The sequence below is a fragment of the Ochotona princeps genome, chromosome 29, assembly GCF_030435755.1.
Source record: "Ochotona princeps isolate mOchPri1 chromosome 29, mOchPri1.hap1, whole genome shotgun sequence".
Classification (NCBI taxonomy): Eukaryota; Metazoa; Chordata; class Mammalia; order Lagomorpha; family Ochotonidae; genus Ochotona; species Ochotona princeps.
The window spans coordinates 12,218,847-12,232,941 of NC_080860.1; the positions used below are offsets into that span (position 1 = coordinate 12,218,847).

Here is a 14,095-nt window from a genome sequence, read left to right on the forward strand (position 1 = left end):
AGAAACCCAAGGACTGGAGCCGTCACTTGCTTCCTCCAGTGTGTGCATGGACAGGAAGCTGGAGCCAGGAGCTGGGGTTGGGAATAGATCCCAGGGTCCCTAGTGCAGGGTGCAGGTGTCTTGTTCCCACCTGTTCGTCACTCAGTTCTTGATGTTCCCTTGTATATCACATTCTGAAGGAGGGAGAGCTGGAGGGATACATACCTACTGAGGAAAGGACCAAAAAGAATGGAATTTGTATTTCATATACTTTTATATTTTTTAATATCAAATACAATAATGTACACACTCACACATTTGAACCCTATCTACACATTCACTGCACACATGTAACACATCCTTAGTAGGAAACCAGTAACCCGCTAACTCACCTACATTGGATTCTCCTTCATTTTGCCATCTGTCCATTCTGTATCCAGCAAGCATCCCACTACACTGTACCTTTGTGTGTTGTGTGTGTTGACCTCTTTCTAATTTTTTTTAAAAAAGTATGTATTTATTTGCAAGGTAGAGTTACAGATAGAGGGTGAGACAGACAGAATGGGGTGGGGAGAGAGAAAGAGAATCTTGCATCTACTGGATTCACTCCCCAAATGGCCACAGTGGCTGCTGTTGGGCCAGGCAGAAACCAGGACCCTGGAATCCTTGCCTGGCTTCTGCCACTTGGCATGGTGTTGGTGACGTCCACCCTCATGCGATAGCATCCGCACATCCGTCCTTTACACTGCCAACTAATATTCTACCGGGTCTGTGGTTTTCAATGCAGAAGAATATCCTCAAGGATTGTGGACTCCGAAGAATTACATTCCTGATTGCCCAGGAGGTGAGTCAGCTGCCTGGGTCACCGTTGGGAGTCTCTTCCCCTCTCCCAGCTGCTGTCTGGTACCTGGTCCTGTAGGTTGGGGTGGGGCCAGTGGAAGTGACCTCGGCTTACCAGAAGTAGTCCCCTATTAACTATGCCGATGCATCCATGAGCCTGGCTGGATTTAACAGTCTCCTGTGTGCGTTTCTTCCCACAGAAAGAATTCCCCAAGTTCTTCACTTTCAGAGCGAGAGACGAGGTATGACTGCCGGCAGCCATGCTGGTCTCTGTCCTGCGGCATCTTTGATTCCCTCCCCTCCCCCTCACTCGGTGAGATCCCCCCCCGGAGTCCGGAAACAGGGTAGCTTGGGTGTAGACTGCAGCTTCCTGCTGGGAGTTCACTTCTAACAGAACCTCGTGTTTCCCACTTGGAACTCAGTCTCTGAGAATCCCGCCCTGCCAGCCCTGTCCCTGCTCCCGGCTCACTCGGACAGTTTTGTACTGGTGGCTTACATCCAGGCAGACAGTCATACGGGTCATGTGGTCCTCTTGCCCTGGAGTTGGCAAAGTAAGACTAGTAGTCTGCCCCCTCGTTTCTTACAAATGAAGGTCACGGCCACGCATATCTGGTTACATGTTGCCTACCATGGCTCTTAATGGCCCTGGCACGGGATCTTCGTGACATTCTCAGTAGCCCTGAGTAAACCCCAGCCCTTCGTGCCTTGCACACCACTTAGCTGACACAACGAACGCCACACCCTGAGAGCAGGGCACGCGGGGGACGACGTGGGCTAGGTCTGCCAGTCTCAGCGTGTGTGCACGTGTGCACCCATCTCTCTCTCTCCCTCTCTCATGTCCCTCCATCTGCTCCCTCTGTGCTTCCATCTGTTCTCTCTCCAACCCACAGTTTGCGGAGGACCGAATTTACCGCCACTTGGAGCCTGCCCTGGCCTTCCAGCTGGAGCTCAGCCGCATGCGCAACTTCGACCTGACCGCCGTACCGTGTGCCAACCACAAGATGCACCTGTACCTGGGTGCTGCCAAGGTCAAGGAAGGGGTGGAGGTGACAGACCACAGGTTCTTCATCCGCGCCATCATCAGGCACTCGGACCTGATCACCAAGGTGAGGCGTAGCAGCGGGTCTCTGTCCCACATGCAGTGGTCTGCCCCACTTGGATCCCCTCCTGGTGAGGCACTGGTTTGTTAGGGAAATGAGCATTTGTTTGTTGGTCCTGGTATCTTACCTTTAGAGAAGTAAGTTGTGTCGGGGGTCCACGCAGGGTTGTTGCACGCTAATCCTCTACCCTGCGGGATCGGCCTTCCATAAAGGCACTGGTTTGTGTCCCAGCTGCTCCACTTCCCATCCAGCTGCCGGCTTATGGCCTGGGAAAGCAGTGGAGAATGGCCCAGGTCCTTGGGATCCTGCACCCACGTGAGAGACCCAGAAAAAAATCCTGGCTCCTGGCTTCTAATCAGCTTAACTCTAGCCATTGCAGCCATTTCTCTCTCGCTCCTTCTCTCTCTGTAAAACAAAAACAACTGTCTTTGAAAGGAAAATAAAGAAATCTTTAAAAAAAAAAGAGAGTTAAGTTGTGATTATAGTATGAAAATTTCATAGAACGAAAACTTTTAATTAAAAAAAAATTTCTATGAGAAAGAGGTCGTCCAGACAGCGGTTCATTCCCCAGCCACTGCCACGGTCCTGTGCTGGTAGGATTCAAGCTAGGAGTAAGGAACTCCATCCTGGGGACCAAGAACCCAAGTCCTTGGGCTGTCCGCTGCTGCTTCCTGGGCTGTGTGAAGGCAGGCAACTAGAATCAGGAGCGGAGCTGGGACTCAAACCCAAGCACTCAGGTATGAGGCAGGTGTCCCAAGAGGCAGCTTTGCCAGTAGGCCAAATGCACATCCTCAACCTTGTTTAAAAAATCAGGTAAAAGGCCCCAGAGTCTAACCCCTAAAGGGCCGGCCTGGATGGCCCCTTTGGAGACTGGCTGGTATCCTTCCAACCTCATGTTCAGGCGTCCCCTGGCACTAGGAGTTCAGGGCAGAGAGATTGTGCGATGGCTCTTGCTGGTCTCTGCCGCTTGATTTCCTGTAGCTCTTTCTCCATGTAAAACAAGAATGGTCTATTCATGTGCTAAGTGTGTGGTTTTGTTTGTTTAACTAAGCCCCTATTAATGCATATGAAACTAGTCTGTTTTTGCCACTCTGTTCAACTGTTTTTTTAAAGTTTATTAATTTTTATTGGAAAGTCAGATGTACAGAGAGAAGGAGACACAGAGAGAAAGATTTTCCATCCACTGGTTCACTTCCCATGTAGACGCAACGATCAGAGCTGAGCTGATTCAAAGCCAGGAGCCAGGAGCTTCTTCTGGATCTCCCATGTGGGTGCAGGGTCCTAAGGCCTTGGGCTGTCCTCAACTTCTTTCCCAGGCCACAGGCAGGGAGCTGGATGGGAAGTGAAGCAGCCAAGAGGCAAAGCAGCGCCCATATGGGATGCTGACGTTTGAAGTTCGAGGATCAGCTAGTTGGGGCATCGCGTGTTGGCCTTCCACTGTCTGTTTTAATCCATCTTGATAGACTGAGGTTTGGCAAAGCCAATAGAGCAAAGGGACAATGGCCTTTGGAAACATAGCTTGCTTTGCCCAGAGTCTAACAAGGGGACTTGCCATGCCTCATAGGAACCATGGAGAAGTCCCAGGGGTAGATCAGGTGTTAAAAGGCGTAAAGAGAGAAAGTGGACGAGAATATTGACTGTGGTCTCCAATGGGAGACATGGATAAGTCCTAGTACGTGGGTTTAAGGTTGAAGAAGCTTAGTTATTGATAATACATACATACACATATGTGTATGTTTTTTATTTATACATGTATGTGTATACATATATATGTAATATTTATGTTTTTAAATGCCAGTAACAGAGAGAAGGATGGAGAGAGACCATCTGCTGGGTCTCTCCCCAGATGGTTCCAATGGTTGGAGCCAGGCCAGGCCAGGCCAAGCCAGAACTAGCAGTCAGGAGCCAGGAGCTTCATCTGAGTCTTCCACGCGAGTGCAGGGTCCCAAGCACATGGCTTATCCTCCACTGCTTTTTCCAGACCATAAGCAGGGAGCTGTATTGGAAGTGGAGCAGCCAGGACTCGAACCGACACCCACGTGGGATGTTGGTGCTGCAGGTGGTGGCTTTACTAGCTATGCCACGGTGCAAGCTCCAATGCTGAGTGATTGGGCAGGCTCTGGGACAGGGGGCTACTGGCAGAGGCTGAGCAACTGCCCGGGCAGGTGCATAAGGGTCAGGAGAGAGATCCTGATACAGAGGTGGTAGGGGTGGCCACACTCCCAGGCAAGGTGCTGACTGTCCTTTAGGAACTGGCCAGCCATGGGGTGCCACTGGGCCAGTTCCTCCAGGGTCAGTGGGCATACCCCTCCCAGCTGTGGGACGACAGTATACAAGAGGCATAGTCAGCCTGCTGCGAGACCTTGTGTCCTTGCGCGGGTGGAGCCTGTGGCTGCCATCCTGCCTGGCATGTGGGGAAATGTTTCCTTCTCCTTGTACATCCTCCCCACCCGGAGGCTCAGCTCAGCACCCCTTGCTTCCCACCCCGGACCCCTGGCAGGAGGCGTCCTTTGAGTACCTACAGAACGAGGGCGAGCGGCTGCTCCTGGAGGCCATGGACGAGCTGGAGGTGGCCTTCAACAACACCACTGTGCGCACTGACTGCAACCACATCTTCCTCAACTTCGTGCCCACCGTCATCATGGACCCCCTGAAGGTCTCACTGCCCCAGGAGGGGTGGGCTCTGTGCGAGTGGGAAGGGTTCCTGGGGAGGATTCCGGCCTCAGTGTCACTCAGCTCTCTGGGCTGTGCTGCTTTGAGACACTGTCTCCTGGCTGCTGGAACCGGAACCATGGCTGCATCCAAGCACCGAAAAACACTCCTTCCTCCCTCTGAGCCTGCATCTGATGCTCAGCCCCGGGGCTGTCATGGGGGCCCTGGCTGTGGTGGGGGCTGAGCCTAAGCTTTGGTCTGAGCCATTCTCTGGTGTGGGCTGAGCAGGCCGCGACACGGAGCCCACTGTGTCTCGCGGCAGATCGAGGAATCGGTGCGCTCCATGGTGATGCGCTACGGCAGCCGGCTGTGGAAGCTCCGTGTGCTGCAAGCCGAGGTCAAGATCAACATCCGCCAGAGCACCAGCGGCATGGCCCTGCCCATCCGCCTCTTTATCACCAATGAGTCCGGCTACTACCTGGACATCAGCCTCTACAAGGAAGTGACCGACCCCAGATCTGGCAATGTAAGGCCAGCCTCCGGTGACAGTGGGGTCCAGGTGAAAGCCAAGCCATGGGGGACCTCAAGGTGTAGCTCAAAGCCACCTTGCCAGGGTACGGGTTGGGGGTACTCTGGCCTTGCTTCCTCACATTGGACAGCTCATCTGCAAGCTCCCTAACTGAATGGTGGCCCATTGTGACAGCCACACAGCCTGCTTTCCTTGCAAGCGGACTGAGTTCTCCAAGGTGACGTCCGACCCAGGGTGGGCCACATTTCGTGTAGTGTGTGGAGAGGGTTGTAAGCTTTCTTGGACTCTCACTTGATTGGGATTTACCTCCAGTGCCTTGCTTCTTTCCGTCTCATTTGAGGAGGCCCCGAGCAGGCAGGGGATCCGGGAACTATGTGATTGGACAGGCTGGACCCTCTCACCGTCTCCCCTTCTTCCTCCCACTCCAGATCATGTTTAACTCCTTCGGCAACAAGCAAGGGCCACAGCACGGGATGCTGATCAACACGCCCTATGTCACCAAGGACTTGCTGCAGGCCAAGCGCTTCCAGGCCCAGTCGCTGGGCACCACCTATGTGTACGACTTCCCGGAAATGTTCAGACAGGCAAGTCGTCTCGTGGCTCCCACACTGTGCCACCCACCCCCTTCTCCCCACTGCTGCATCCTCTCAGTAGGGTTCCCCCAGAATCAGGCTCCTCTGTCAGGGGACAGGGCCCAAGCTGTCACCTGCTGCCCCCCAGGGTAGCCATAATAGCAAGAAGCCAGACAGGAAGTAGAAGTGGGATTCTATCTCCACACCCCTTTACAGGGATGCGGGCGTCCCACCTGTCTGGGACAGCATCTGCCCTAGGCCTAGCTCCAGGAAGGAATCTTTGGATCATTTTTTTTTTCCTGATCATCAGAGCATGCAGTGGAAAATGCAGGGAAGTACAGGAGTAAGTAAACAGGTGGTCACTTATATGGCTTCTACCCACTACTGATGCTTTTCAGTGGGACTAACATGCTAATGTGTTTAGTGACTTACTTTTTTAAAGATTTACTTATTTATTTATTTGGAAAGGCAAGGTATACAGAGAGGAGAGACAAAGAGATAGATCTTCCACCTGCTGATTCACTCCCCAAGAGGCTGCAATGGTGGCTGGAGCTGTGCCGATCTGAATCCAGAAGCCAGGAACAAGAAGCCTCTTCTGGGTTTCCCAAGAGGGTTACAGGGTCCCAAGGCCCTGGACCATCTTCGACTGCTTTCCCAGACCACAAGCCGGGAGCGGGATGGGAAGCAGAGAAGCCGGGACACAAAGCAGTGTCCACGTGGGATCCGCATGCTTATAGGCTGAGGTTTAGCCAATTGAACTATCATGCCAGCCCCACATTCTTTTCTTTTTGATAAACAGAGTAAAGTTTGAGTATCCCTTCTCTGAAATGCTTGGGACCAACAATGTTTCAAGCTTTGTTTTGTGTAGTGTCTGTTGGAGTATTTATACATACTGTAACATTTGAATGCCACTTACTCAAACAGCTGAACTCTGAAATGCTCCAACACCTGCTGCGCCTGGATCATGCTAGTGTTCAATTTTGGAACATTTTGGATTTCAGATTTTCCAATCAATTGTGTCCCTCCTGTGCTGTAGGCAACCCATCACACTCCACCACGCAGGGCCTGGGCTGTGCTCCTCATGCCAGTTCCCCACTGACATTCACCTTGGATGGCAGCAGGTGACAGCTCAAGTACTTGGGACCCTGCCACCCCCGCAGGAGACCTGGAATGACTGGCTTTGGCCTGCCTTTTCACCTGCTGTCTCAGCTGTCTGGGGGAGTGAACCAGCAGACGGAAGCTTGCTCTCTCTCTCTCTCTCTCTCTCTCTCTCTCTCTCTCTCACACACACACACACACACACACATATATACACACTCCCTCTCTGCCCTCAAATAAATAAAATTGAAATAAAAAGCTTAAGCCACTATGGACTTATCAAAATTTCACAAAACTCCCAGATAAATGCTTATTTATGTGTGGGTTTCTTTGTTTTAGTTTTAATTAATTAATTTGTAAGGTGGAGTGTCCGAGTAAGAGCAAGTGCGGGAGAGAGAAGAGATGTCTTACATCCCTGGTTTACTGTGACAGACAGCAGCGACAGCTGGGACTAGCCCAGACTGGAGCCAGGAGCCCCTCTGGATCTCCCACATGGGCAGCAAGAACTCAAGGACCTGTACCGCCTGCTGACCGCTGCCCAGGCACAGTTAGCTGGGAGCTGGTCCTGACACGGAATGTCTAGGACTTGAACCTCGGGCACTGTGGTGTGGGCATCCCAGGCATCACACTAACCCACTGTGCCACCACACCGATCCTCCCTCCTCCCCCATCCCAGGTGGTCACATTTGGATGTGGATCATGGGATACATGTTCAACTATTTCCTGATTGAAAAGCAGTAGGACGTGGAAAGTCTTCTCCCCACCCATGACGTCATGCTTTCCCTCCCTCTGTCCTCCCCTCTCCCAGGCCCTCTTTAAGCTGTGGGGCACTCCGGACAAATATCCCAAAGACATCCTGACCTACACAGAGCTGGTGCTGGATTCTCAGGGCCAGCTGGTGGAGATGAACCGGCTTCCCGGCGGCAACGAGGTAGGTGCTGGGCAGAGCCTCGACTCCCACTGGCACAGCCACATGCCTTCCCTGTAACCAGGTACCCCCGGAGAAGCCAACTGCAGCCCTTGGCGATGCCCTATCCTCTCCCCGCAGGTTGGCATGGTGGCTTTCAAGATGAGGTTCAAGACCCAGGAGTACCCGGAAGGGCGGGTCGTGGTGGTCATCAGCAATGACATCACCTTCCGTATCGGGTCCTTTGGCCAAGGGGAGGACCTGCTGTTTGCGCGGGCGTCCGAGCTGGCCCGGGCCGAGGGCATCCCCAGGATCTACCTGGCGGCCAACAGCGGGGCCCGTATCGGCCTGGCCGAGGAGGTCAAGCACCTGTTCCAGGTCGCCTGGGTGGACCCCGAGGACCCACACAAGGTACGGCACAGGGGGCGCATCCCTAATGTGCAAACCCCCCAGCCAGGAACGCCCGTCTGTTGCCTATGTTGTGAGCCCAGGGTGAGGCCACATGGGGAGAGGTCCCTGCTGACCTCGTGTGACAGGGGCACAGTTGCCAGGCAGGCCCTGAGGAAATTAATCTGTGAGTTGACCTTTGGGCCGTGTGTGTAATGTGTGCGTCAAATAGTGCATTTCGTCTATAGACTTGGGTCCTGTCCCCGAGGTCTTTTTATCCAGTGTGAGAAGTCGAAAATTTTGAGAAAATTCCAAATCTGAAGGATTTCTTCCTCTAAGCATTTCAAAGAGTTACAGAGAGAGCTCTTCCATCTGCTGGTTCACTCCCCAAGTGACAACTGTGAGAGAAGCCAGGAGCCCGGGAGCTGCTTCTGGGTCCCCAACATAGGTAGCAAGGACCTGGGGACTTAGGTCATCCTCTACTGCTTTCCCAGGTCATCCTTGGGGAGCTGGGTTGGAAGTGGAGCAACTGGGACTCGAACCAGGGATGCTCGTATGGGATGCTGGTGTTGCAGGCAGTGGCTTTACCTACTATGCCATAGTACCGGTCCCCTAAATAGTGCATCTTTAAAAATTTTATGAGGAGGGCTGGAAATAAGGGGAAGAATCCCTAAGGAGGTCCTTGAGGGAGTGAGAAGGAAGACTGAGAAACGCTGAGTCATAGGGAAGTGGGGGCAGGGTGGGAAGTAGGGAGCTGGGAGGTGACAGTGGGTGGGGCAGAAATGAAAATGAGCCATGAGGGACGTGGTGCTAGCACGAAGTGGCGTGTCACTGACATGTTGTGGACAGCCACCCCTAGAATGTTGTCATAAACAAGTGGATTTTTGTTTTAATTCACTCGAAAGACAGAGAGCCAGAGATTTGCCACCGATGGGCTGGCTCACTTTCCAAATGACTATACCAGCCAGATCTGGGCGAGGCTCAACCCAGGAGCCAAGAGTTCCATGTAGGACTCCTGTGCGAGTGGCAGGAACCCAGCTCCTGGGTACACATGTACAGGAAGTACAAACAGCTGGAACTCAAACCCAGGCACTCCGATGTGGGCATCGCAGGCAGCTTAACCACCAGGCCACACGCTGGCCACCATCACAAGCTGTGGCCATGGCGTATGGGCAGCTGGCTTCCCTGGCTCACTGCGGGTCTGTTTCCTAAGGGATTTAAATACCTGTACCTGACCCCGCAAGACTACACCAAGATCAGCTCCCTCAACTCTGTGCACTGCAAGCACGTCGAGGAAGGAGGAGAATCCAGGTACGTACAGGTCAGGGGCTTCCTTGGCTGCGCTCCGGGCTCGCGGCAAGTACTCACAGAGCTTCGGGCCACCACCTCTCGGGGATGTAGTTATGTGTGGTGGGTGGTGGGGGTTTGCACCAGAGGACCCCTGAGGAAGCGTCACCCTGGGCCAGAATGGCTCCACCCCTTGGGTCATTCTCCATCCTGGTCATCCTCAAATGAGCCACTTCTTTGTCCAAATAGTGGGAACTAGTGACCTGGGCAGAGATGGGTAGGATAAGGGGGTCTGCCCACTGAGTACATCAAAGCCCACCCCCACCCCCAGCTGACCATCTTTCTGGGGCAAGCTGTGTCTTTTCTGAAGTGGGAGTGACTGACTGACTAAATCAGAATTCCCCAGACTGGAGTTTCTAGAATGTTCAACAGTCCTATGTGAAACAAAGAAAATTATCTTTTTTAAAGATTTATTTTTATTTGAAAGGCAGAGTTACACAGAGAGAAGGAAGAATAAAGAGAGAGAGAGAGAGATCTTTTATCTGCTGGTTCACTCCCCAAGTGGCCACAATGGCCAGATCTGAGCTGATTCAGAGCCAAGAGCGTCTTCTGGGTCTCCCTCACAGGTGCAGGACCCCAAGGCCTTGGGCCGTCCTCAACTGCTTTCCCAGGCCACAAGCAGGGAGCTGGAAGGGAAGTGGAGCAGCTGGGATAGGAACCTATGACTACGTGGAATGCTGGCACTGCAGACAGAGGCTTAGCCTATCATACCCCAGCACTTCCCCAGCCCCCAATTTTTTAAAAAACAGATTTCCATAATCAGACAAGTTGGGGAAAATGAAACTAGCATGCATCTTTGCTGTAGGCATGCTGGGGGTGGCTCTCAGAGCGGGGCTGGCGCGGTGCTGCCCCTGCCTGTGTGACCGCGCAGCCATGGCTGATTCATTGACAGATAGTGAATTCCATAGCTGCCTGGCGTGCAACCCTAACACTGCCCCGACGTTGTGCACAGATGTGGGATGGGATGGCCTTTCTGTAAGATGAGCTGTGGACCAGCAGGTGTCCTTAGTTGGGGAAAGGGAAAGATACGTGTTGAGGTTGTGTCTGTTGTTCTAGCAGCTAAAGGGCAGAGGGCAAGGGTCCCAGACTCCAGCTTGCCCTCTGACCCTGGCTGCTTTTTCCCACTGTGATCACCCCCTGCCCCCCGCCCGGTGCCTCGTGTGCACCCCAGGGCAGTGCGTCTGCCTTGGCTGCCCCTGGATGGGGCTGGGTCTCTGAGCTGCGCTCGGTTCTTGAAGGTATGTCATCACAGACATCATCGGGAAGGATGACGGCCTGGGTGTGGAGAACCTGCGGGGCTCGGGCATGATCGCTGGGGAGTCCTCCCTGGCCTATGACGAGATCGTCACCATCAGCATGGTGAGTCCCTCCCGCGGCGTTCCCCAGCCCTCTGTTGTGGATGCCTCGGGCTCATGGCAAGCATGCAGAGGATCAACGGCCACCCCAGGATGCATGGTGTGGCTCCAGCTGCCACCACTGGGAGCCATGACTCCCCTCCACCGCCTTCATCCTGCTCCCGGCTTAGCCACCTCCCTGACTTCTGCACCTGTGAGCACTTCAGGGTGCATCCTTTTTTCTTTTCAAGATTTATTTACTTATTTGAGAGAGTTAGAGAGAGATACACAGAGAGAAAAAAAGATCTTCCTTCTACTGGTTCACTCCCCAAATGGCTACAAAGGCCAGAGCTGGGCCAAGCTAAAGCCAGGAGCTGCTTCTGGGTTTCCCACGTGGGTGGCAGGGACCCAAGTCCTTGGGCCATCGTCTCTGCTCTCCCAGACCATAAGCAGGTAATTCTATTGGAAGTGGAGCAGCCGGGGCTTGAACCGGTGCCCATCTGGGATGCCAGAACTGCAGGTTGCCACTTTACCTTCTATGCCACAATACCAGCCCCGAGGGTGGATTTTTCATGGGTGAGGACATCTCTGTTTTTACTTTTTTTTTTTTTTTTTTTTTGCTATCAGAATATACTAACCTTTTAATTCCATTGTCCACAAACATTTGGACATTGAAATCCAGTACTCATGAGACATTTCTGGGATTTCCTGGGTGCCCTTCCTCCAGCATCTCCCCTGTGGCAGCACCTGCCAGGACCATGGCTGAGGCTCAGAGCCGGGAGCTTGACCTGGGCACAAACTTTAGTTGGGTTTCATCAGTTTTACCTGCACTCCCCCACATCCCATGGGGTTGTGTGAGAGACAACGATAGCTCCAGATGGCCCGGCTCAGAAACATACCCAGACCCCTGACCCCAAATGTTCAGTGCCCGCTCTGCGTCTTTTCCATGCTTTCTTTGGTTGGTTGTGTTCTTGCCCATGAGACTGTCATGTCACATAGAACAGGTGTTTTTTGCTCGGAGCCACACCATAACTTCCTTTTGTAGCCACCAGGGGGCGATGAGGCATGCCATGCCGCTCTCTGGAACTCAGACCGGGTCCTGTTTCTGCAGGTGACCTGCCGGGCCCTTGGTATTGGGGCATACCTGGTGAGGCTGGGCCAGCGCGTGATCCAGGTGGAGAACTCCCACATCATTCTCACAGGAGCCAGCGCTCTCAACAAGGTGGCCGGGGAAGGGGCCTAGGGTGTGTGTCTGAGGGGCGGGAGGTCACCTTTCTCTCCCCGGAAAGCCAGTTTCATTGCTGTTGTAGGAGCTGCAGTTCTCAATCTGCTGTTAACCCAGCCCCTTGTGAGCCAAGACGGAACAAGTTCTAGGTGCTTCCGGTGAAACCGACTTTTAAAAGTTACTATTTTTGGAAACTTCGTTGTTTTCACTTGAAAGGCAGAGAGGGAAAGAGAGACATCTTTCACCTTGCCACAGCTAAGGACAGGTCCAGGCCAAAGCCAGGAGCCCAGAATTCAATCCATGTGGTCTCCCCCGTGGTGGCAGGAACCCAAGTCCGTGACCCATCGCCTGCTGCCTGCCAGGAAGCTGGACTGAGAAGAGCAGCCAGGCCTAGAACCACCTTGCTGTGGGGTGCAGGGATCACATGGGGCATGTTAACTGTTGGGCCAATCCCCCACCTGCTGAAATAACAGCTGAGGCGGCTTAGAGCCTTTCTCTTGTTATCCTAAAGAAATACCTGGAGCAGGCTGCCTCATGGAGGAAAGAGCTTTATTTTGGGTCTCACTTCTAAGGGGCCACCTTCAGCAATGCACCCTGGGAGTGCAGGGGTGTGTGTGTATGTGCCTTGCGCGTGGGCTCCTGGTTGACCTAGAACCACTAGGGTTCCGCCAGGGGGGCGTGAGCGAGGTGACCTGGTCTAGACCCAGTTCCACCCCTACCCCCACCCCTACCCCCACCCCCTGGAGGCTCCACCGCTATGGCTGAATGCAGTTCCTTTCTTCTGGAGCAAATTGCAACATGGCATCAGAGTTGCACCCTATTTTCAGCCCTGGCCACGTCCTGACACCTTGCATTCCCCCAAAAAGCCATTTTTTCTTTGGTAGCTCCAGTGTGTTTTCCCTTCCTGTCTTTCCAAGTCTCAGTCTTTTAATTTGTACCAATGGTGCAGTGTGGCTGTTGGCTTTTCTGTCTGTATGGAAACATGTTGCTGTGGAGTCTCTGCATTCGCAGTTGGCTCATGTCACACGGAGGATTACCTAATCTGGAACTAGCAGCCTTGACATCACCCTGTTCCCCTCCCGGGCACCCAGGCCACACCCCAGGCCTCGATTCAGATGCACCAGGGCAGGGATTTGCAGTGGAGATGGCCTTGATCAAGAACTGCATCCCGCTGCCAGTGGAATTGGGTTGCGTGTTGAAATGACCTAGAAATGAACAAAACACAGACTTGGTGGGTGGTCCCTGACCCCACGGGTGCTGATGTAACCAGTGCCGGGGCAGCCTGGGCAGCTGTGGGACTTTTGAAAGCTGCCAGATAAAAGTGGCAGCCAGGATTGAGAACCACAGGATGAAGGTGGTCCATGGGGAGGTAGCAGGACCCCGGGCCAGGCAGCATGTTGCTCACCCGTGTCGTGTCCACACAGGTGCTGGGGAGAGAGGTCTACACATCCAACAACCAGCTGGGCGGCGTGCAAATCATGCATTACAACGGCGTCTCCCACGTCACCGTGCCGGATGACTTCGAGGGGGTCTTTACCATCCTGGAATGGCTGTCCTATGTGCCAAAGGTGGGGAGCCCCCCTGCATTCTGGGGCCCCGAGGCTGGGTTGTCAGCTCCTGGGTGAGGTGAGGGTGGCCAGCTGGGAGCACTGCAGATATAGCTGCAGCTGAATGCCCTCGGCTCCACATCACTCCTCCTCGGAGCCCTAGCCCTGGACCACAGCTGGGCTGTGCCCTGTGGGTGGCACTCATGCCATCAAAAGAGTACTGTCTGTTGATTCTTTGGAAAGGGGTAAGGGGAGCGGTATCTTACCCAGGAGTTGAGATACGTGTGGCCTGCACTGGAATACCTGGGTTTGATGCCTAGCTCCAGCCCTGACTATAGCTTCCTGCTGCTGTGCACCCTGGGAGCAGTGATGACTACAGTGTCTGGGTGCTTTTTAATTTTAATTTTAATTTTAATTAAGAGTGTACCTGGCACTCCGATGTGGGATGGAAGCATCCCAATCACTATTTTTTTTAAAGATTCATTTATTTTTATTGGAAAGGCAGATTCAACAGAGAGAAGGAGAGACAGAAAGATCTTCCATCTGCTGGTTCATTCCCTCAGTGGCCACAATGACCA

General features: G+C 53.3%; 1 protein-coding gene across 2 annotated transcripts in view; it reads left to right on the forward strand.

Moving 5' to 3' along the window:
- ACACB (acetyl-CoA carboxylase beta) overlaps positions 1-14,095 on the forward strand; it is a 98,021-nt gene that overhangs the window by 73,442 nt on the left and 10,484 nt on the right. For both annotated transcript variants that reach the window (XM_004591920.2, XM_058656533.1), the window contains 12 exons: positions 767-823; positions 1,020-1,061; positions 1,710-1,925; positions 4,420-4,575; positions 4,894-5,097; positions 5,529-5,684; positions 7,579-7,701; positions 7,819-8,088; positions 9,278-9,375; positions 10,650-10,770; positions 11,857-11,967; positions 13,395-13,538. In XM_004591920.2, the coding sequence (XP_004591977.2) occupies positions 767-823; positions 1,020-1,061; positions 1,710-1,925; positions 4,420-4,575; positions 4,894-5,097; positions 5,529-5,684; positions 7,579-7,701; positions 7,819-8,088; positions 9,278-9,375; positions 10,650-10,770; positions 11,857-11,967; positions 13,395-13,538 (1,698 nt within the window). The remainder of the gene's footprint in view (positions 1-766; positions 824-1,019; positions 1,062-1,709; positions 1,926-4,419; positions 4,576-4,893; positions 5,098-5,528; positions 5,685-7,578; positions 7,702-7,818; positions 8,089-9,277; positions 9,376-10,649; positions 10,771-11,856; positions 11,968-13,394; positions 13,539-14,095) is intronic.